The sequence below is a fragment of the Anolis sagrei genome, chromosome X (assembly GCF_037176765.1).
Source record: "Anolis sagrei isolate rAnoSag1 chromosome X, rAnoSag1.mat, whole genome shotgun sequence".
Taxonomy (NCBI): domain Eukaryota; kingdom Metazoa; phylum Chordata; class Lepidosauria; order Squamata; family Dactyloidae; genus Anolis; species Anolis sagrei.
The window spans coordinates 55,527,394-55,552,284 of NC_090034.1; the positions used below are offsets into that span (position 1 = coordinate 55,527,394).

General features: G+C 44.0%; 1 protein-coding gene across 2 annotated transcripts in view; it reads right to left on the minus strand.

Annotated features, from left to right (window-relative positions):
• The window catches only part of KDM4B (lysine demethylase 4B), a 228,728-nt gene that overhangs the window by 115,440 nt on the left and 88,397 nt on the right, over positions 1–24,891 (minus strand). For both annotated transcript variants that reach the window (XM_060784971.2, XM_060784972.2), the window contains exons 7-8: positions 17,380–17,483; positions 756–893 (exon numbers count right to left, since the gene is read on the minus strand). In XM_060784971.2, coding sequence (XP_060640954.2) covers positions 756–893; positions 17,380–17,483 — 242 coding nt within the window. The remainder of the gene's footprint in view (positions 1–755; positions 894–17,379; positions 17,484–24,891) is intronic.

A 24,891-nucleotide genomic window follows, 5' to 3' on the forward strand; every position in this document is an offset into this window, starting at 1 on the left:
AGGGCAGCTCCTCTCCCCGTCAAAAGCCAGATGTATAAGATTACGAGCAACTTTTACTGCTATGTTCTGGTCTTATAATGTCCCGACAAAGCTATTTCCTTGCTCTATGGCAGTGGTTCTCAACCTATGGATCCCTGGATGTTTTGCCCTTCAACTCCCAGAAATCCTAACAGTTAGTAAACTGGCTGTGATTTCTGTGAGTTATAGGCCAAAACACCTGGGGACCCTCAGGTTGAGAACCACTGCTCTATGGGGAATGTGTCTGTCTCGTTTTCTCAGATTCATCATGACAAATAGTACAGGAAAACATTTCCCACAACATCAGACGTGTCCCTGCCCTCCGGTACACACTTCCCACTGCAGGATCTCAACCACTGTGTTGAGATCCCGCAATGGGAAGTGTTACATGTATGACACTTGGCTTTAAAGTCCTGATCCCTCCCCTCAAAAGCCGCCCATTCCCCCTTGGTCTTCTCTTTTAAGAAACAATACAAAAGTGGCAATTTTTACAATGTTTGTGGAGCCCAGCATCAACCCTCCATTTCCTTCCCAGGGGTTCTCAACCTTTACCGGAGAATAATAGTTTTTGCTCCTATACAAAATGTCATTTTGTTCAAACACAAACTGTTTTAATGATGTTATGTTATGTTTTAATTGTTTGTAGAATTGAGGCATTGAATATTTGCCTAGATGTATGATGTACACAACTCTGAGTAAATAAATAAATCTAACCAGCAAAAGCCCCAAGGACTTACTTGGGTGGCCATCTTTCCATAGTCGATCCAACGCAGTGTGGCGAAGTTGGTGGATTCCGCACAATTGAAGCCATGGTTGAAGCCTGCGTGGTATCCGTAGGGGAAAGTGATCATGAACTCTCCAGCTTCTTGGGTGATCTAAAAACAGGGGGAAAGGGAAACAAAACATGTCAATGTCAAGTGGGCTGGAAGCAGAACTTTAAAGGCACTGAAACAAATTGGTTGCCTTTCGCTGTTGTTTCCCTGAGCCTCCTCCCAGGGAAGGATATATATTTTTCTACTAATCAGAAATCATGGAAAGCAACTTTGCATTCAGATATACTCAGCTGAGAGTGAGCTGGGAGTACTTTCAGGATTATCCGCATACCCTTGTGTTTACGTGTTCAGCGTGGCTGTTAAAACCTCTAAGCAACAATGTTCTCTTTATATAGTTCTCACGAGGACCAACTACAGTAATGACAAGAGGTAACAATGCACAGACAGACCTAATGCGCCACACAAAACTGGTCCCAAGTCTGAGTCCCAGATTTATTTCTGTATATTTTATCTCACCTCTCTTTGATTGAGCACAAGTCATCTGATATATCTTGTACTACATCTTCATAACAAGTGCGCCAGATAAATCAGACTACGTAAGAGTGATTGGTCTAAGGCTTTATGGTTCAGAAGCCACTCAAACTGGGATCTCCTCAGTCCCGGTCCCTATACTGCCACTATAATGCAGATTGAACTGGATTATATGGCAGTGTAGACTTATATAATCCGGTACAAGACAGTTCAATCTGCATTATTTGAGTCTAGACTGAGCATATAATGCAATTCAAATTGCATTACATGGCAGTGTAGATGGGGCCCCAGTCTAACCATCATTGTTATTGTTGTTTATTACTTGCCTGTCCTTGAGGCCCTCCTATCACACAACACAGATTTCTGTTTCCAGAAAACTCCTCATCTTTGTAAAAATAAGTCATTTGGCGATGACTCCATGCATAGTGGGCATGACAATGCCAAACAGACACAAGGCTGTGTAGTAACCCAATGGCAGGGGCTGCAAAGTTTTATTGGCATGCAATACATGTCTGTTGCCCATGCTACATGGGAAAGAAAGGTCTTCCCTGCACTGGGGATCAGAATAATAATAATAATAATAATAATAATAATAATAACCAAGACATTTGGGAAGTGTCTGACATGTGATCCAATACAACAACCAGCATAGTGATCTTGTTTGCTGTGTATTAATTTTGTTCTGTTTCAAATAATAATAATAATAATAATAATAATAATAATAATAATAGTTATATCCCACTTTTCTTCCTCACATGACCCAAAGCAGCTTACAACATACCAATGTCATACAAACATCAGTCTGAACACAGGTATCCAGACCAAAAAGACAATAAATAAAATACAAAAACCTCTTAAAATGGACAATTTAAAAACAATATACATTCATGTGGCATCATGTTGTATTAAACTCTGCTCCAGTCAATAACATTATGCCGTTTTCTGTCACTTCGGGATAAATTTCTTCATTGAAGGCCTGTCTAAACAGAAATTTTTTCAACTGGTTCTTAAAGGGGAAAAGAGATTAATTTCTTTGGGGAGCATATTCCACAGGCTTGGGGCGGCCACTGAGAAGCCCCTCTCCCTCATCACCGCCAACCACATTTTAGATGGTGGCAGATGCGCGAGCAGGACCTTCCCTGCAGATCTTAAGGAGCGGGCAGATTGGTATGAGGAGATGCGGTCAGATAAGGAAGTTGGACCTGAATGGTTTAGGGCTTTAAAAGTCAAACCCAGCACCTTGAATCGGGCTCGGAAACAAATTGGCAGCCAGTGAAGGTGCTGTAGCAGGGGTGTAGTACGCTCCCTGGGTCCTGGACCTGTGAGTAACCTGGCTGCAGCTCTTTGAACTAACTGAAGTTTCTGGGCACTCTTCAGGGGCAGCCTCACATAGAGCACGTTACAGTAGTCTAAAAGGGATGTAACCAAGGTGTTGACCATTATGGCCAAGTCTGGCTTCTCAAGGGACGGGCATAGCTGGCACACAAGTTTTAAATGTTCGAAGGTCCTCCTGGCCACCACCAACACCTGGGCCTCCAGGCTTAATGATGAGTCCAGGAGGACCCCCAGACTGCAAACCTGCATCTTCAGGAGAAGTGCAACCCCATCTAACATTAGTTGCCAACCTATACCCTGATCTTCCTCACGACTGACCAGGAGCATCTCTGTCTTGTCTAGATTTGATTTCAATTTGTTTGTCCTCATCCAGTCCATTACACCTGCCAGGCACTGGCTCAGGGTCTGGGCGGCTTCCTTGCCTTTTGGTGGAAATGAGTAATAGAGTTGGGTGTCATTTCCGTACAGATGGCACCAAACTCTAAAACTCTGGATGATCTCTCCCAGCAGCTTCATGTAGATGTTAAACAACATAGGGGGAAAGTACAGAACCCTGTGGGACCCTATAGGACAATGGCCATGGGATCGGGCAGGCATCTCCTAGTGCCACCTTCTGGGTCTGTCCTTCCAGGAAGAACCAGAGCCACTGTAGGACAGCCCCATGAGTCCCATCCCAGACCCAGAAGGTCACCATGGCCAATGGTATCGAAGGGTGCTGAGAGGTCCAGGAGAACTAACAGGAACACACTCTTCCAGTCTAGCTCTCTGCATAGATCATCTACCAAGGTGACCAAAGCCGTCTCACTCCCGTAGCCGGGCATAAAACCAGACTGAAATGGATCTATGTCAGTGTTTCTCAACCTAGTGGATGGGACCCCTGGGGGGTCACGAGGGGGGCGTCAGAGGGGTCACCAAAGATCATAAAAAACACAGTATTTTCTGTTGGTCATGGGGATTCTGTATGGGAAGTTTGATCCAATTCTGTCATTGGTGGGGTTCAGAATGCTCTTTATTGTAGGTGAACTATAAATCCCAGCAACTAAAACTCCCAAATGTCAACGTATATCTTCCCCAAACTCCACCGGTGTTTACATTTGGGCGTATTGAGTATTCATGCCAAGTTTGGTCCAGATCCATCATTGCTTGAGTTGACAGTGTTCTCTGGATGTAGGTGAAGTACAACTCCAACATTCTAGGTCAATGCCCACCAAACCCTTCCAGTATTTTCTCTTGGTCGTGGAAGTTCTGTGTGCAAGTTTGGTTCAATTCCATCGTTGGTGGAGTTCAGAATACTCTTTGATTGTAGGTGAACTATAAATCCCAGCAACTACAACTCTCAAATGACAAAATCACCCCCCACAACCCCACCAGTATTCAAATTTGGGCGTATTTGTGTCAAATTTGATCCAGTGAATGAGAAGACATCCTGCAGATCAGATATTTATATGACGATTCATATAATAGTAGCAAAATTAAAGTTATGAATTTGATGGTTGAGGGTCACCACAACATGAGGGCTGATCTATCTAACCCCATTTGTTCATGCAGGGCCACCCAATCCAGTTCCTCTCAACAGATGGCCACTCAGCTGATGAACCTCTAGAGAAGGAGACGCCACTGTTGGTAATGAGAGTTTCCCTCAGACATCTGGAGTGTCCTATTATATGCTTTTAGCTCCAGCACACTCCTCTCCAGAGTGAAACGTGAAGCACAGCTGAATTAATATTTATCAACCAACACTACACCGATCTGAGATGCAGCAAGTCTAACTGTATGGGCTTATTTGTGTAACAAGGCAATCTAAAACAGGAGCAGCAATGGCTCACCAAGGCCCGCACAGCGATAACTCAACTTTCAGGGTGTTTGTGCTTGTCGTTGAGATGCAGTTTCCCCTCCTTCCCTGTAAATCACCCTGCTTTCACTTGCATTACACCCATAAGACCTCTAAATCAGAAGCACTCAAGGAATGGATTGAGGGGGAGGAACAAGCATATGCCAAAATGAGAGGAAAGGGCCTTCCCCTCTGTTTGTAATGGCATTGGGTTTGCATACCACTTGAGAGCTGCACCCACAGTCTACCCCCCACCCCACAATAAATGTCAGCAGACGGGAGCAATTTGGTTAAAATCAGGTTGTTTATGAACTAACACAGTGGTTCTCAACCTTCCTAATGCTGCGACACCTTAATACAGTCCTTCATGTTGTGGTGACCTCCAACCACAACATTATTTTTCTTGCTACTTCATAAATGTCATTTTGCTACTGTTATGAATTGTAAATATCTGATATGCAGGATGTATTTTTATTCACTGGACCAAATTTGACACAAATACTCAATACACTCAAGAGTTTGAATACTGGTGGAGTTGGGGGAAGGGTCCATTATGTCATTTGGAAGTTGTAGTTGCTGGGATTGATAGTTCCCATGACCAAGAGAAAAAGCTGGAAGGGTTCGGTGAGCACTGATCTTGAGTTTTGGAGTTATAGTTCACCTACCTATGGAGAGCACTGTGGACTCAAACAATGATGTATCTGGACCAAACTTGTCACAAATACTCAATATGCCTAAATGTGAACACTGGTGGAGTTTGGGGAAATTGACCTTGACATTTGGGAGTTGTACTTGCTGGGATTTATAGTTCACTTACAATCAAAGAACACTCTGAACTCAGCCCACAATCGATGTGCACCAAACTTGGCACGCTACCTACATGGCTAATGAATACTCATGGAGTAGGGGAGGCTATTTTTGAACTCTAGGAGTTGTAGTTCACCAACACCAAAAAGGAAGAGAAGGACAGGCAGAGATATCTTCAGTCTTAGCTGTCAAAAGGGTTCTTAAGATCATCAGAAATATGTGTTTTCTGATGGTCTTTGGCTACCCTTCTGAAACCTCCCTCACAACCTCCTCAGGGGTCCCGACCCCCAGGCTGAGAAACACTGAACTAACGAAAGAGCCAAGGTCTTAACACATCTGGGTTCACACCTAGAAAAATAAGCATTTACTTCCTGATATCATTTCAACATGTGAGAGGAGGTAAAATGGACCTTTCCTCAAGCAGCTCCACTGAAGGCACCCATTAAGACACAAATGAAGGCCTTGTGTGTATTTCCAGATGCTCCTTTGCAACCTGGATATCTTCCCCAGATATATCTCACTGGGGGAGATGATGAGCCTCCCTCTTATTCTTAAGTGGGAGGTATCACTCAAAATAATTTTGAAAAGGAGGACATCTTCTTAACTCCGAAGGAAGCAGGCTTGCAAAAGGATTTACAGGTAAGAATAGTGAAATCCCAGCCCCTGGTACCCAGCTCCCCTTCAACTGGCTCATAAATCAATGTAAAGCTGCAAATGGTTAACTCAAACAGACAAAAAGATTACGCTCCTGTCAAGAAATCTGCATCCCCACATCTCCATCTTGAGCCCCAAAGCGCACAACCTTCCCACATCAGGCTTGTGAACATTATCCTGCCAATGAATTAGAGGAGTGCTCCGACTGACAGATCGGGCCAAGTAGAAAAGTAATCACTGCTCAGGAAAAGCCAGCGCCGGCTGCCACTCGCTTGCTACGGAAAGCCCCAAATTTACTGGTTCCTCCAAGGCCGTCTCTGAAGAGATGGAGAAATCAATCGGGCATTGCAGGAATACGCATTTTTAATTATGAAAAAAGCTTGGGGTATCGACCCGATTTCTTTCAAAAAGTAAATAGCGTTACAGAGATTTACAAACACGCAGGCTCCGGCCCGGTACAAAGCCTGCAATGAATCCCAATGAGGAGTGACTGGGTTTCCATACCGCCATGGAAAGGGACGCAACTCTGCATGAAACATGGGCATTAAGGGGGGGGGGGGTTCCCCCCTCTAATACTAATATTAATACTACTATTAATAATTATTATTTATTTATACTCTGCCACCATCTCCCATAGGGACTCAGGGCGGCTTACAAATAGCACAAAATGGTGCCATACAACATATAAAATACAATATAACAACATTAAAACCAATAATGCATTTAAAACCAGACATATAAAATTAGCAAGAGCAATAAAAATCAATAAGATATGGCCATAGTCATTAATTGAAAGATCCATACAATCAATTTAGCTTCCCTGGCTAAAGATAGTGGCCTGGCTGCAATCTTAAGCATTATCAAAAGCCTACAGAAGAGCCAGGTTTTTAGCTCTTTCCTAAAATGCTGTAGTGTTGGGACTTGCCTAAGTTCCCTGGGGAGGGTGTTCCTGAGTCGGAGGGCCACCACCAAGAAGGCCCTCTCTGTCATCCCCAACAACTGTGCTTGTGATGGTGGTGGGAATGAGAAGAGGGCCTCTCTGGCAGATCTTAGAGCCCGCACCGGTTCATAGGGGGAGATGCAATTACAAAGATAGGCTGGACCCGAACAGTGTAGGGCTTTGTAGATGATTACCTGCACTTTGAATTGGGACTGGAAACTTATCAGGAGCCAGTGGAGCTGCTTCAATACAGGCATGGTGTGCTCCCTATAGCTAGCCCCAGTTAGTAACCTGGCTGCCGATCTTTGTACCAATTGCAATTTCTGTGCAGTCTTCAAAGGCAATCCCATGTAGAGTGCATTGCAGTAGTCTCTTTCTACGAACCAACGTGGGCTCAGAGATCGACAGTAGAGGCGCTCCTCTCAGTCCCACCAAAATCTCAAGTGCGGTTGGTGGGGACAAGAGAGAGAGCCTTCTTGGTGGTGCCCCCTCCAGCTCTGGAATACCCTCCAAAAAGAGATTAGATTAGCCCCCACCCTTCAATCCTTCCATTCTAATCTGAAAACATAGATGTTCAAACAGGCTTTTGACCTCGAGTAGGCTGAATGGGCCCATATGAACTGATGTCAGCTAGTTTTATCTACTGTTATTTTAAAAATTGTATTCTTTTGATTTTATGCTATATGTGTTGATAGGGGTTGCTGTTATAATTTTATGTGACTTGTTTTATGCCTATGTACCATTTTTACCTGTTATATGTTATATGTGCACCCTGGAGTGCCTTTGTAACCCCCCCCCCCCCCCCGAGTCCCTTCAGGGAGATGGTGGTGGGATATAAACAAAGTTTATTGAAGTTTAATATTAATCCATTCTAGATGTAACTAAGGTGCGAAACACCGTGGCCAAGTCAGGCTTTTCAAGGTATGGTCGCAGCTGGAGCACAAGTTTTAATTGTGCGAAGGCCCTCCTGGCCACCACCGACACTTGGGCTCAACTGTCAGCACTGAGTCCAGGAGGACCCCCAGACTGCGGACCTGTGTCCTCAAGGGTAGTGTAACCCCGTTGGGTACAGGTTGCCTCCCTATAACCTGATCAGAACCGCAAATGACCTCTGTCTTGTCTAGATTAAGCCTCATTAGCCCTCATCTAGTCTATTACAGCTATCAGACAATAGTCCAGGATCCAGGGAGCTTCCTTCGATTTAGGTGGAAAATAGTAGTAGAGTTGCATGTCATCTGTGTAAAGATGGCACCCAACTCCAAAGCTTCAGATGACCTCACTCAGCAGTTTCATGTATTTATCGAAAAGCATGGGGAATTTTGCAGGACCCCAGAAGTTAATGGCCAGAGATCCGAGCAGGTGTCCCCCAGCACCACCAACTGTGTACGATCCTCCAGGGAGGAGCGGAGCCACTGCAAAATAGACCCATTCTAGAGAGCCGGCCCAGAAGTCGACCATGATTGATGGTATTGAAAGCCGCTGAGAGATCCAAGAGAACCAATAAGGACACACTCTCCCTGCCTAGCTTTCTGTGGAGGTCATTCACCAAGATGACCAAAGCTATCTCTGTTCCATGACCAGGCCTAAAACCAGACTGCAAAGGATCCAGATAATTGGTTTCATCCAAGAATTCCTGGAGTTGAGAAGCCACCACTGGCTCCAGGACCTTGCCCAGAAAAGGGAGATTAGAAATAAACTAGTAGTTATTTAGTACTAAGGAGTCAAACGATTACTTCTTTAAAATAGGTCTAACAATGGCTTTTTAAAAGCTTGATGGTATGTGTGAGGCATTTCTGGTCCTCGTGAACAACTTGGCCAATCCCCCACTGGCAAGTTTGATGAACCAGGAAGGGCAAGGGTCTAGAGCACATGTGGTTGCTCTCATAGCTCCAAGAATCTTGTCCATATCATCAGGCTGAACAGGTTGAAACGAATCCATCAATCCTCTTGCTTTATTTCACTATCAAAGTCTCAGAGAGATGAGATGCCAGGGAAGGAACGCCCTTTGCTCACTGGTTTCCTTTGCCTCAAAGCCCATTTTCCCATTAAAACGCATTTTCCCTTGTTGAGGTATGAGTGTACGTTTAAGCTTCATCGGCCTTTGGAGGACTCTCTACTCCCTGGTGGATCCTGCACAGTTAACATGAAGAGATTCTGTTCTATGGATATAGCATATCTTGATTACAGTAAGGCCACTGACAAGGCCTTCTTGCAAACAAACTAGTAAAAGGTGAGCTGAACAAGACTACTGTGAAGGGCCAAGATGGCGCAATGGGTTAAATCCTTGTGCTGCTGAACTGCTGACCTGAAGGTCGGCAGTTCGAATCTGCGGGACAGGGTGAGATCCCACTGTTAGCCCAGCTCCTGCCAACCTAGCAGTTCAAAAACATGCAGATGTGAGTAGATAAATAGGTACAGCTTTGGTGGGAAAAGTGTAAGACGCTCCAAACAGCCATGCCGGTCATGCGACCAGGAGGTGACAACGCAGGCTCCTCGTCTTGGAAATGGAGAACAGCACCTCCCCAGAACCAGAGATGAGCACTGCCTCCAAAGCCAGAAATGAAAGGAGAAGCCTCTGCCTTTGTGTTTGTGCGTCTCATTGTATTGTAACAAGGCATTTAATGTTTGCCAGTATCTGTTTACACTGAAATCCACTCTGAGTCCCCAGAGGGAGAAGCACAGAATATAAATAATGTATTATTATTATTATTATTATTATTATTATTATTATTTGTCATTAGTTGAGCAACCAAACCCAAAGGGTGCTTCTCCCCCCAATGGTTCATCTTCTTCCTCCTGGGAAGCAGTGACTATTTGGGTGCCATAATCAATCAAATCATTTATTTCGGTCATTGACCAGCACAGGAAATAGAGTCACATTTTCATACAAGGGTGCCATAAAGAAAGATCTACCCTGGGCCTTTTAGGGCTGTTTGACATCTTTATGAATGACTTGGATGAAAGTTTAGAGGGCAAGCGAATCCAGTTTGCAGAGAATACCAAATGGGGAGGGAGAGCTAATATTCCAGAAGACAGGATCCAAATTCAAAACAGCCTTCACAGAGGAGAGAACTAATTGGCCAATGTTAACAAAATAGAGTACAACAAGGAGAAATGTAGGCAGACAAAAGCACACCGAATCAGAAGGCGCGCGCGCGGGGGGGGGGGGGGGGAGAGAGACCTGACTCGACAAAAGTCCAAGTGAAAAACACCTTGGAGTCTTAGTGGACCACAAGTTGAATGTGAGCCAACAATGTGATACAGCAGCTTAAAAAGCCAATGGAATTTTGAGCTGCATAAACAGGAGTCTAGGGTCTAGATCAAGGGAGGTCACAGTGTACCTCTCGTCTCCTTCCAATTCTGGAATCCACAATTCAAGAGGGATATTGACAAGTGAAGCTCTCTGCCTTGGAATCTGGTGGAGAATCCTTCCCTGGAGCTTTTAAACAGAGGCTGGATGGCCATCTGTTGACCATCTGTTGGCAGAAAGGGGTTGGACTGAATGGCCCATGGGGTCTCTTCCAACTCTAAGATTCAGTGTCTCTATAGCCCTATTTCATGCACCTGCTGGTGACTATGAGGCTGGATGGCCATCTGTTGAGAGGGTTTTGATGGTGCTTTTCCTGCCTGGGAGAAGGGGGTTGGATTGGATGGCCCTGGGGGTCCCTTTCAACCCCATGATTCAATGCAGAAGCTTCAGTCAAAACTGCGTTTGCTCACTTCTGTGCGAAGGTGGCAGAATGAACACAACCTGGATTGTTCTGACTAATTCAAGGTCAGAGAAAAACAAGCAAATGCAGACGCCTTCACATGCAGAAGATGGAATGTGTTCCCAGTGAGTCAAACCTGCAAAGAGTTTGTCTCTCCAAAGCGTTTGATGCTCCCCACACAGGCTCGATTGAAGAGGATACTGAAACATCCTCTCCCTTTTGTAGTTTTGAGAAGAGCAGAGCGAGAGGCGAGGAGGATGTTGTTAAGGACAAAAGGAGGAGGCAACCGAGGAAGGCTCAGGGAGCCCTAGTCTGAGAAATGAAAGCTCGGGCGGCTCTTCTCCACCTCCGCAACAAAATGTCAGGACAGAACAGTATCACAGGGGATGCTTTAGAGCTCGTTTCCCATCTTCTCTCGACAAGGAGTCACTGGAAAAGATGGACGCCTTGAGTGGGGTGAGATAGGAGTGGGCTAGAGAGGCCAAGCTCCATGCTGCCAGGCCCAGAAGATGGAAGGGGAAGGAAAGCTCATCAGAAAAGGCAGTCAGTGTTTGCTTTCCTTGGGGGAAATGGAGGAAAGATGATCCTGCGGATAGTTCCCATCAACAATAGACCAGGACAGAGCAATGGCCTCGAGAGATAAATGTCACTCTTTGATAAAACCCGACTGTCGAGACCCATTTCAGCTGGGCTTTGAGCCTAGGTTTGACATGAAAACAATGAGGCTCTCCCTCAAGCATAAGCTAATAATGGGAGGAGATGACCCTTGCTCATTCTCCCGGACCTCTCAGCGGCCTTTGATGCCATCAAACATGGCTGGCTGTCCAAAGCAGGAATTAATGGCACAATACTACAGTTACTAACGGGATAGGCCTTTCCAGAAGATGCTCTGGGGAAAACTGCTCTCCACAATGGCAGCTATGCTACAAGATGCTATTTCCTCCCTTGCAGTGATATACAACCACACAAAAGCCATTCGGAAGTGAAGTGTCACTAAAAATTAGAGAACAGGACAGTCCATTTGAGAAGGTGATTAGGAAAACCTCACAACCTCTGAGGATGCTTGCCACAGATGCAGGCGAAATGTCAGGAGAGAATGCGCCTAGAACATGGCCATACAGCCCGAAAAACCTACAACCCAGTGATTAGGAAATGTTTGAGAGAGAAGAATGTGGCAGGAAATCTGTACGAACAAATCAAAATGGTAAAAGAAGAAATAATACATGAAAATTTCCAAACATGGAGAATGGGCATGGAAATTGAGAGGGAAGGCATCCAAAGGGAAACAAGTAATATAGCAAAAGAAAAGTATAATTTATTAAGGGAAGCAAGAAGAAAAAATTACAAAAATGGCATAACTGTCACTTTTTTGCCAGGGAAAAAGGACAGGTGTTGGCATGGTTGTAAATAAAGAGGAGTGTGTAATCACATGATATGGGGATGTGATTGAGTGCAAGAATACTGGAGCATGATTGAAGGAGAAATCAATAAAATGTTAAATTTACAAATAGTAATAGTTAATAGAAATATAATACATGCAAGGATAACAGTAGTGAATATACAAAAATAAAAATTGATTGAAAAATCAATAGCATGTGCAAAAATTATTTTAGTGAGGGGTAGGAAAGACAAACCAAAATGGACACTAACTAATTGGTATAAGTATATAGTTAATATGTTAAATGTGGAAATAACAAATTGCAAATGGAACAATATCAATGAAATTGAAAAGGTTACAATAACTAAGAGGATGTGAGAACCAGTTAGGAATTATTTAGTTAATGTGCTAAGAAGTGGAGTGGAAAAATTAAGACTGAGATTGATATTTCAAATGTCAACTCTGTAGTTTGTTGTATAAATTGAATGTACAAGGAAGGGAGGGTGGGAGTGGGATAAAACAATAAAATAACAATTTTTTTTAAAAGTGCCACTAACCTATGGGTTGACACCCAAACCTACAGTCTCTTTTTATCCAATTCATGGGAAGCTTTAAGGGTGCAGACACCGAATATAAAAATCGCCCAGGAATTTGAGGCTCGGTCTCAGGGAGGAAGTCACAGAGACTTCATGAGAAACAACAGAGTGACATATCCATACAAAAGAATGAGAAATCCATGAAGCAACACAGCAGAAGTCAAAGGCATGACTTTACGGCTTTGTGGTCCTCAAATTAAAGGATTGTTTACTAAATGGGTTAGAGCAGGCAACGCTGTGTTACTGTGTACACCTTGGTCTTGTTTCAAGTTCAAGTCTAAGTTTAAGTTCTTTGGTAATAATAATAATAATAATAATAATAATAATAATAACAACAACAACAGTTTTATTCTTATACCCTGCCTCCATCTCCCGGAAGGGACTTGGGGTGGCTTACATGGGGAACGAGCCCGAAACAAACATGGTTAAAAATACATAAGCCAAATATAAAATATAATAAGATAAAACACAATGCAAAACAAAACAGAATAAAACAGCAACAATTGTATACAAGAGCAACTATCAAACCAATAACCAATGAACCTAATAAACAATTCCTGTGCACGGTTGGGCAGACCGGTGCAACTCAATTGTAAGGATAGGGCTGGTGGGTAAAGTGCGTAAGTCGTGGTAACATTAGGGATAACGGGCAGTATAAGATGAGACATTATGACTTTGGGTATAGAGCGGTAGTAAAGTGCAAGGATGAGATTTTAGGTCATGACTGGGCCAGGTAATCTGCGGGTTGTCTAATTGAAGGCACAGTGGAACATCCATGTTTTTAGTTCTTTGTGGAAGATGGATAGGGTGGGTGCTAGCCTAATCTCCCTGGGGAGGGAATTCCATTGCCGGGAGGGGGGGCACCACTGAGAAGGCCCTATCTCTCGTCTCCACCAACCGTGCTTGTGACTGGAGTGGGAGTGAGAGAAGAGCCTCCCAGGAGGATCTTAAAGACCTTGCAGGTTCATAAGGGAAAGTTTTGGTGCTCATGTTATGGATTCATGTGTTGGAAGAAGTTCCTGTGTTCCTGGTTATGGATTTATGCTTATGTTTTGACTCTTGTTTTTCCATATACCTTGTCTCTTTTGGAACAGAACTCTAATGTAAGGAGTATCGCCTATTAATAGCCTTTTTTCCTGTTGCTTTTTGGCTTTTTATATTGACCTTTTCTTCACTAAATTGTTTAGTTAGTAATTTTGGACTCTTGTGTGGTGCAAAGGTGAATTCATGCCAGAGAGTAACAAGTACCACCAGTTCAAATCCTGCCGCCTCAATAATAATAATAATAATAATTATTATTATTATTATTATTATTATTTATTTATACCCCACCACCATCTCCCTGAAGGGACTCGGGGCGGCTAACATGAGGCCAAACCCAAGAAATTACAAAATGGCAAAATAAAATACATACAACAATAACATCAAATAAAATACTAAACAGTAACAAAGTAATACAATAAAATAATGACAATAACATCATAACACAAAATATAAAATGGTAAAAAAATTAAAGCGAGCTGGGCCAAATGCGAAGGAGAAAATTATAAAAGATGAAAGCAAACATCAAAGATGAAAGCAAATATCTCCTGCACAAGTCAAATATCTCCTGCAGAAGCCCAACGAGTCCATCTTTCAAATACGTGCACGCTGTTTGCAAATTATCTTGTTTCCAAATTCCATTCATCACAGGAGGAGCAAAACAAGGCAGCAGCCTCTGGAGCAGCAAATTGAACGAGTCCACCGTTCCGTCACGGCGCAGGAGCCAGGAGATTTGGAGGCAGGCCGTCGCTTTGCCCCAAAGGAAGGCTGATTCCCTCCCCCAAATCAGCACAAAATCAGCTCTTCCTCCTAGATCTGTTTGACTACCGTTTCTTTCACTTTACTTTGAAAGCCTCTGGGCATCACAAAGGGACTGGGCGTTTTATTTAGGGCTTTTTCACCTCGTTCCACAGCTGCAAAGGCACTCCGAGCGGTTTACACATTTTTCATTTGCCCTCAGGCTTACAATGTGCACAAGATCAATAATAATAATATTCACATTTCATAAGACACAGCGTTGCTGTGCCTTGTTGACTGCCTCCCTCCCACTCAATGGCCATCAGAATTAAGAAGATTCTGTGGGTCTTTGGATTGTTTCTGATCACAAAAAGGGGAGCCTTGCAGGAATCAATATGAGGTCCAAAGAGGTTGAGTTTCTCCATTCTGAGATGACCCCAAAACCTTGAGACCCACAAGTCATCTTGCCAAGTGATAAAAGGGAAGATGAAGCGGAGTGAGTGCCATATTGGGACAAAGTTGGGACATGAAGACTGGTTTCTTACGACGGTCAGCTATTTTTATTAGCCCCTCTTCACCCACCTGCTACTCAAGCTAACTTATAACTTCTTTTTAAGTTCACTTTCTGTTAATGATGTTGTTTCTCAGTTAGAAAGCTTACAGCCTGGAGCATACAATTCGGTAGCACTCCCAGGAACTTAAACTTGCCTCCTGCATTACTACCGAAGTTAAGCCAGGGCCTTCCTGCAATTCCATGTGCTCATTTGGCTTGGCATCTGCACATAACAAGTAAGCAACAGCTTCTCTCTCTGCTCACACTTGAAAGGAGACTTGATTTAGAACAGGAGTCCTCAAACTTTTTAAACAGAGGGCCAGTTCAGGGTCCCTCAGACTTTTTGAGAGGGTGGACTATAGTTTGTTGTTCTGGTTGTGTGCCTTCAAGTCATTTCAGACTTTGGGAGACCCAAAGGCAACCCTCTCACAGAGTTTCTAGTTAATACTGATTCAAAGGGGATTGGCTTTTGTCTTCCTCTGAGGCTGAGAGAGTAGGGCTTGCTTAAATCTACTCAGTGGGTTCAGAGCCACAGTCCCAAGATCAAAAACACCTCGCCACGCTTTATGAATTCCCTCTCTGTTTCCTATCTCTCTTTCTTACTCCCTTTCTTCTCTTCCTTCCCTCTACCTTCCCCCCCTTCCCTTTCCCCTTTGCATAACAGAGGCCTGGCTGGATGAGACCGGGGGGGGGGGGGGGAGATCTCTCCCTGCTTTGTCCATCAGTCTACTCTGCACAGCACCAACCTAGATCTGGAGGGCAGGGAGGCAGGGTCGCAGCAGTCTATAGGAATTCCATCTCCCTGACCAGGTGCAGTCAACCACATTTGAGTGTGTCCATTGAGGTTAGGTGACTGGGACAGAATAAGGATGCTGCTAGTGTGCCGACCACCCCGTTGCATTACAGTCTTCTGGTTTGAGTTTGATGGGATGATCTCAGGCTTGGCGGTGGAGTACCAATGGCTCATAGTGCTGGGGGACTTCAACGTCCATGCAGAGACCACAGTGTCAAGAGCGGCTCAAGACTTCAGGGCCACCATGGTAACCATGGGGCTGTCCCAATTAGTATCTGGCCCTACCCACAGAGCTAGACACACACTAGACTTGGTTTCCTGCCAGGGATGGGAGGAAGGTAGCGGTGTGGAGGATCTGACCATTGCTCCGTTGCCATGGACCAACCATCACCTGGTCAGGTTTAGGCTTACTGCATCTCCTAACCTCTGCAGGGGTGAAGGACCAATTAGAATGGTCCTCCCCAGGAAGCTTATGGATCCAGATGGATTCCTGATGGCTCTTAGGGAATTCCCCACCACATTGGTAGGTGATCCTGTCGATGCTCTGGTCACTATCTGGAATAGGGAGACAACTAAGGCAATAGACACGATTGCTCCAGAATGTCCCCTCCCGCATAGTAGAGCTAAATCAGCCACTTGGTTTAACAAGGAGCTGGTAATCCAACAGGCGGTAGCCAGATTTCTCACCGGAGTGGCGTACAGGGAGCATACAACTCCCCTGTTACGTCAGCTCCACTGCTACCAAGCCCAATTCAAACTGCTGGCTTTAGTCTATAAAGCCCTAAACGGTCCTATCTCCTCTATGATCCATCTCAGAGGTTAAGATCGTCTGGGAAAGCCCTACTCTCAGTCCTACCTCCTTTGCAGGTGCGGTTGGTGCGGACAAGAGACAGGGCATTCTCAGTGGTGGCCCCTCAGATGTGGAACTCCCTCCCTAACGAAATCAGGTCAGCTCCCTCCCTCCTGACCTTTAGGAAGAAATTAAAGATGTGGATGTGGGACCAAGACTTTGGACAGTAACGCAGTGCAATAAGTGAAGTTGGAATGGCTCCTGGACCATGTTTTTGGATTGTGTGGTTTTTAATAATTGGTTTTAATGTTTATATGTTTAATTTTATGTTTTTAATGCATATGTCTATTTTTTATATGTTTGTTTTATATGGCATTGAATCATTACCTATCGTAAGGCCGTTCTGAGTCCCCTTCGGAGTGAGGCGGGTGGGGTATAAACACAGTGAATAATGATGATGATGATGATGATGATGATGATGATAAAGTCTGGACCCTGGAGGACTGAATGCGGCCTGTGGGCCGGTTTTTGAGGACCCCTGATTTCAATGGTTTTGTTTTTTAAAAAAGGTATCTGCAGCATCTTTCCAATGTTTCCCAAAGTGATTCACAAACATCCATTCAGATTTGCACCTTGGAAGGACAGCCGCATTGGCATCATTAAAGTTACCTTCCTCCCACAGCCAGGATTTAATCCGAGCTCTGGACCTTACCACTGGGAGAAAAGGAAAAAAAACCTCTCATGGTTTAAACAGATAGCAAAGTACTTTGCATAACAATGTGCTGGAGGATTAAGCACCAGGCATCTCAGGCTGCCTGCCTTTCCCACAGACAGATCAACTTTGTTTGAAAGCTTGAAGGAGGTGTCTTGTAAAAGGTTTGCTGTACCTACCCGGTCAAAGGGGATGCTGTATTTCTTCAAGATGGAGGGCGAAATCAGAGTCATTTTGTGTCGGAGGAAGGCGTCACAACCCTGAGAGCTCCCAGGGAAGAATCCTGAAGGAAGACGGAGAAGGAAAAGACACTTATTTTGGAGCAGGGAAAGGCAAGATCCAAAGGGAGCGAAAGAGCCCTGTCAATCACTGAATTGCAAACAAACACCATATTTATCAGAATTTTCCATGGAGACATGTTCTAAAAGGGGCCAAAGGACCACACAAAGACCCCCAAACCATGACAGATTGGTTGGTGTTTTTAAAAATGCACCTTGCCTTCCATATCAAGGTGAAATGCCCAGAATAAACACAACCAAATGATTATGATTCAGGCAGTGAAGAAGTCCAAGAATTGCAACAATTGAGCTTGTGTTGCAAGGCAACTAATGGATAATTAGGCAATCCTCAACAATCCCTTGAATACCTCAAAATATAACATGGCTGAAATCTAGGTTGTTGTAGGTTTTTCAAGCTATATGGTCATGTTCTAGAAGCATTCTCTCCTGACATTTCACCTGCATCTATGGCAGGAATCCTTAGGGATTGTGAGGTCTGTTGGAAACTAGGAACATGGGGTTTTTATATATGTGGAATGTCAGGGTGGGAGAAAGAACTCTTGCCTGGTGGAGCTAGGTATGCCACCTTGATTAGCATTTGATGGCTTGACAGTTTTTAGGTGTGGCTTGTTACTGCCTCGGTAAATCCTTTGTTGAGAGGTGATTAGCTGTCCCTGATTGTTTCTTCTCTGGAGTTCCCCTGTGTTTGAGTGTTGTTCTTTATTTACAGTTATAATTTTAGAGTTTTTTTAAATACTGGTAGCCAGATTTTGTTCATTTTCATGGTTTCTTCTTCTTTTTTTTTAATTGTCCACATGCTTGTGGATTTCAATTGCTTCCCTATGTAACCTGACATGGTAGTTATTAGAGCGGTCCAGCATTTCTGTGTCCGCAAATAAGATGCTATGTCCAGATTTGTTCATCAGGTGCTCTGAACCTCACCAGTGATGGAACTGGACCTAACTTGGCACACAGAACCCCATGACTAACAAAACATACTGGAGAACTTTGGCGGGGGGGGGGGGGTTGATCTTGATTTGGGAGAGTTGTAGTTCACCTACATCTAGAGAGCTCTATGAACCCAAACAACGATTAATCTGGACCAAACCCGGCACACATGCCTGATATGTACAAATTTGAATACTGGAGGAGTTTGTGAGAGATTGACCTTGATTGTGGGGAGTTGTAGTTCACCTACATTCAGAAAAACCGTCACCCACACCAAAATGGAGCTAGCCCAAACTTGGCACACAGAACCACCATGACCAACTGAATATACTGGCAGGCTTTGGGGGGAACTGGCCTTGATTTCTGTGAGTTCACTTATATTTGGAGATACTGTGACCCTCACTGACAATAGACTGTGACCAAACTTGGCCTACAGAACCCCCATGACCAACTGAACCTACTGGAGGGGTTTGAGGAGACTGATCCACCATGGTGGGAGTTGTAGTTCTCCCTGCAGCCAGAGAGCACACTGAACCCAACTGAGGACACATCTAGAACAAACTTGCCACACATGCCCAATATGAACATCTTTAAGTACTGATGGCATTTGAGAGAGGGTTAATCTGGCATGATGTGAGTTGTAGTTCACCCACAACCTTATGCATGTGCTTAATGGAACCATTCACGATATATATGTGTGTGTGTGTGTGTGTGTGTATATAATTTCTTCAAATAACTTGAGCAACACCACGTACCCAAGCTAGTTGTTTATATAAGAACAAACAGAGTGAACTATTTTACTTGATCTTCTACAAATCTGGTGTTCCCAAAGCATTCAAGTACATGTTCAGTGCTGCCTGTTTACATTAAAAGGTACATAGCAGTAACTTTATATTAACTTTTCTAAAAAGAAAATAAAAGATCTGACTGGTGCTAAGGGCATAGCCTTCCCTTGGCAGAACACTGTCACACAAAACAATCATCAAAAGTACACTATTTTGTGCCATAGGCAATCAAGCAAAGAGATTGTGCCAACATTTTTTATTCATGACAGTCACAGCGCGATTCGCAAATGAATTATAACGTAAGCCTAATAAGTCCTATTCATTGTAGCGTTCGTTCCATTTGTTAACCATCCCAAGGAATTTGTCGAGATGTATGTTAATCAATGCCTTTTATGGTAACAAACCAGGCGAGCGGCCAAAATGAAGCCTTAGTTCTCCAGGCTGAAGACGGAAAAGGATTTGATCAGTGACTCAGCTGCATTCAAACTACATGGCAAATTTGTCCAAATGGGTTGCCTCATTCCCATGGCCACTGCTTCCAAGTTCATGCATGTCCACATCTCCATCTTCCTCTGACTCAGAAGATTCCAAACCTTCCAAAGTTGGCTTTAAGAAGAAGCTTCACAATTGATGATGGGGCCTAAATGGCAAGTTCTTCAAATCCTGCCAGAAATGTATACTATTCTTGCCTCATGTATAAAGATCAGTCTGCCAGCTCTTTGAAGACCATCTCAGGTAAGAGGCCTTCCTCTTTTCTTCCTGAAGACCATCTCAGGTATGAGGCCTTACTCTTTTCTTACTGAAGACCATCTCAGGTATGAGGCCTTCTTCTTTTCTTACTGAAGACCATCTCAGGTATGAGGCCTTCCTCTTTTCTTACTGAAGACAGTCTAAGGTAAGAGGCCTTGCTCTTATCTTACTGAAGACCATCTCAGCTATGAAACCTCGTTCTTTTCTTACTGAAGACCATCTCAGGTATGACACCTTCCTCTCTTCTTACTGAAGACCATCTCAGGTATGACACCTTCCTCTATTCTTAATGAAGACCATCTGAGGTGTGAGGCCTTGCTCTTTACTTGCTGAAGACCATCTCAGCTATGAAACCTCATTCTTTTCTTACTGAAGACCATATCAGCTATGAGGCCTTCCACTTTTCTAACTGCCTTCAAATGTACCAAGCATTAACACCTTTCCTAGGGACCCATGGCTTCTCATTATATGGTCAAAGTAGTACAGTTTGGTGCAGAAACAATGGTGCTTCTCCGTTTTCCATTTCCAATTACATAGTCTATTACATTTCTATATTGGCCACCAGAAGATCTCCATGTAAACAGTTGCTTCTTATAATAATAACAAATACTTTATTTATGTATTTATTTATAGATCCTACTTCAAGCAGGGAACTGGAATCGACATCCATGAGGTACATTCCAACTATGTGCCAATCCAAAAATGTTGCAACAACTGCAAAAGAGGTATCTTCTCAAACAGGCAAAAGCAAATCAACTATTTCTCAAGTAAATACAGCGAACTATCTCACAAGCTTTACCTCCAGCATATACAGCACCATGGATCTGCACTGGAATTGTGCAGAACCGGCCTTGGGGAATTGAAGTGGCAGCCAAAATGGTCTCTCAATGTCCAAGGTGTGTGTGTGTGTGCGTCCAAACAAACAATAAAAGACAAGTAAAGTGTGTGTTTAAGCAATGAAATACGTTTTCAAAAAAGCAGAGTTAAGAAACTATCTTGAGGATGAGTTAAAATCAGTATATGTGTATATTCAAATAACAGTGATAAAAGCTGGGATAAAATAGTAGAACCTTCTAGGACTGTGAAAGCTGCTGCACAAAAACGAGCCACTTTGGCTGCGATTTCAGAAGACTTTGTCAGCCCAAAGATAATCAATATAAAACCTTTCAGGTCTCCATGGTATTCTTTGTAAAACTGGGTTAATAAAAGGCTGCCAAGGGTCTTGGTAGAAAGAGCAGTGCAATAAAACATTGCCCCACCATTTCTACCGAAGTGTTGCGCTCCTCAGAGCCATGACTTCAGAGCGGTGACTAGGAACCTGGCAATGTCTTTACCAGTATTTCAGCCTTGCCCATTTCTATCCTGACGTCATTCTACACTTCTCTGCTGCATAGATTGAACCAACCAAGGCAGAAAGGGAGTGGGAGTTGAAGAGCGAGGGGAGGAAGCACACAGAGAGTAAAATACAAACCTAACACTTGAACAACAAAACACTAATTGATGCTACATAATGGAGGAGGTTTTTAAAAGTGCAAAGAATTACTGGCTCCTGGCAACTCCCCCCCCCCCCCTACTAAAAGCATTTCAATTAGAATTATGAGCGCCTGCCACCCAGTTCATCGTCCTTCGCTGCAGTTCCTCTTTTTAATGCACAGTTTAAGTGGCTCTCATTAAAGCTCCTAATAAAGGAGCACATTTTAAGCGATTAGCACCAATAACGTGGCAATACATTAATGGTCCCTCGGCGGGCCCCGCAGCTCTCCCGGCGAGGCCATTTGTAGCTCGGCGATTCATTTTCCGGTATTAATCGCAAGCTTGTTCCATGTTCTGAGCGTCTCGGGAACAGTGGCGCACCAGCAGGTAAGGCATTGGAGCTGTTTGGGTGCTACAGGATGAGCATCCCTTAACTAAGATATTTGTGACTAGACCTTAAACTTCAGAAACATTAGGAGCATCACATCAAGCTCTACGCATCAGGTTATGCAAGTCAAGATGATCACCAAACTTCCTCCTTCCGCTCCCGCTCCTGTTCCTCCTTCTTCCTCTTCCCACACCTCTCCTCCTCCCGCTCCTCTTCCTGCTCCTCCTCCCTCCTCCCACTCCTGTCCTTTCTTCTCCCTCCTCCCACTCCTCTTCCTCCATGTCCTCTTCCTCCTTCTCCCTCTTGCTCCTCCTCCCTGTTCTTCCTCCCTCCTCCCACTCATCATCCTGCTCCTCTTCTTCCTCCTCCATCCACTTCTTCTCCCTCCTCTCGCTCCTCCTCCTACTCCTCTTCCTCCTCCTCCTCCTCCCTTCTGTTCCTCCCCTGCTCCTCTTCCTCCTTCTCCATCTACTCCTCTCCTTCCTCTTCCTCTCTCCTGATCTGCTTCCTCCTCCTCTTCCCACTCCTCCTCTTGCTCCTGCCCCTCCTTTTCCCTCCTCCCACTCCTCTTCTTCCTCCCTCCTCCCACTCCTCTTCCTGCTCCTATTCCTCCTCTTCCTGTCCATCCTTCTCCCTTTTCCCACTCCTCTTCCTCCTCCCTCCTCTAACTTCTCCTGCTGCTCTTCTTCCTGCTCTTCTTTCTCCTCCTCACTCCTCCTCTCTTCCCGCTCCTCCTCCTGCTCCTCTTCCTCCTTATCTCTCCTCCCACTCTTCTTCCTCTTCCGTTCTGTTCATTCCCCTGTTCCTGTTCCTCCTCCCTCCTTCCACTCCTCTCCCTTTTGTTCCACTTCCCCATTCCTCTTCCTACTCCTCCTACTCCTGTTCCTCCTTCTCCCTCCTCCCACTCCTCTTCCTTCTCCCTCCTCTTCCTCCTCCCACTCCTTCCTCCTCCTCCTCCCTCTTCCTCCTCCTCTTCCATTTTCAACCAGATTTGTTAAAGATAGGGGGCGCTGGTGGTTCAATTCTAAAGTCATTTCCTTTTTTTAAAAAAATCAAATCTTTCCAAAATTTCCAAACTTTGGAATCGCTTTGTTAATGGCAGACACGCATGCGCAGTAGGAAAAAAAACAGCACTGGTACTGGGGAGACATCAGAGGATTCTCCCTTTCTCATTTTTAGACCAATCGTGATGAAACTTGCTACAGTAGTAGAACACATGACCCACTGTTAGCTCACCAAATTTCATAACTTTTGACTTATCCATGGATTTTTGGTGAATTTCCAAAGTTTTTTTAAAAAGCTTTTATAGACTGACCCGGCTTCCCACTGGGAAGTCAATAAGTAAGTAGAACTTCCAAATTGCCATTTGCTACAGAGCGGTTGTGGCTCACTGAGAGAGTGTGCCACCCCCAGAACCAGGAGGCCGTGAGTTTGATCCATGCCAGGGAAAAAAAATTCAAATTTTTAATAAAAAACATTTTTTAATAATAAAGAAAACCTGTTCCTGGTTTGAAAGTGTTATTTCCTGATTCATTGGGTGGTCTTTACTTTGAAAGTAGTTGTTCTTCAAAAACTTTGTGTGGCACAAACTGTGTTAAATTGGGGAGAACAGAAATCATATACAGACCCCATTAAGGGACATCTAGACTGACCCCCTTCTTTCCTGCTGGGAAGTGAAGTATAAGTTCCAAAATGCTATTTACTACAGGGCAGTCGTGGATCAGAGAGAGCGCAACGTCCCCAAAACCAGGAGGTCGCGAGTTTGATCCCTGCCAGGGAAAAATGGCCAAAACGAAAAATCATGGCAAACGGTGGCAAATAATGGCAAACAGCAGGACGCAGGGCATGGGGAGCCAAGGCACACGTTTTGCCGAAAAGGAAGGTGTGGAGAGTCATGGAGGCTCCCCTTTTGTGGTGGACACACGTGTCTTTATTGCAGGGATGACAGAAAAAGAAAGGGCTAAGGTTGCTTATTGCTTTGCTGCCTTCTATTTAGATAGCTTTGTAGATTCAATCAGTTTATTTTACATTTAGACAAAGACTGCTACAGACAGCTATTGAGCTACAGGGATCCTTTGGCCATTTTGGCTAACGAGCAGCAAGGCAGCATGAGAAATGTAGTTTAACAACAGGGCCTTTTGCAATCTCTACCACTGAGGGCCTGGCCTTCACAAACTACAAGAATGGCTGTGCTTAGCCATGCCCACCTTATCCCTCTTTGCATCACCGGGGAAGGGAAACCATGAGATTTCCCAACTGTTTAGGCTTTACCAAAGTTGCTTAATGGTTGTGAAAATTAAAATAACCTTGGGAGACATCCGAACATTATGGAATATTTCCAAAAAAAAGGTAAGTGGTTCAAATTCGGATTTGCCCCTCCCACCTTTCCTGCATTGTTCAAAACTGCTTCGGAAGCCCAAAGTCGGAAGTTATTTTACAAATTTTAGGTTCTTCCGAACTGAACCTATCCAACCCTAATATTTAAATTACGATTCATAACAGTAGCAAAATTACAGTTATGAAGTAGCGACAAAAATAATGTTATGGTTGGGGGTCACCGCAACACGAGGAACTGTATTAAGGGGTCGCAGCATTAGGAAGGTTGAGAACCACTGGTCTAGAAATTCCAGTTTAAAAATTGACCACAAAACCATGGGTCATCTTATCCAAGGGTTGACATGAAGCATATGTAGGGCCACAACGACAGAAACAGGCATCTTAATATTTTTGATCGGCTTCCTGTTATCCAAACCCGTCAAAATTCCACATACAATTTTTCTAGGAAAGGCAGCTTTGGCATCCCATAACAAAGAGACAAGCAAAGGCCTCCCTCCCTTTCAATTTCACGCAGGTATCCAAATTCTTTTTTTAAAAACAAAACAAAACAAAGCACACACATATATCCTCTTATGGCCCATCAGGATTTATGGGGGTTTTATGCTTGGCTTTTTTTGCACAGCTTGACATATGACCAAGCGGGAATGTTACGAATATAAAATTGCTTCGAAGCTCTCATTTTCCAGTCAGTGCTTTTCAATATGTTATTTCTATTTTATACCATGTCACTTG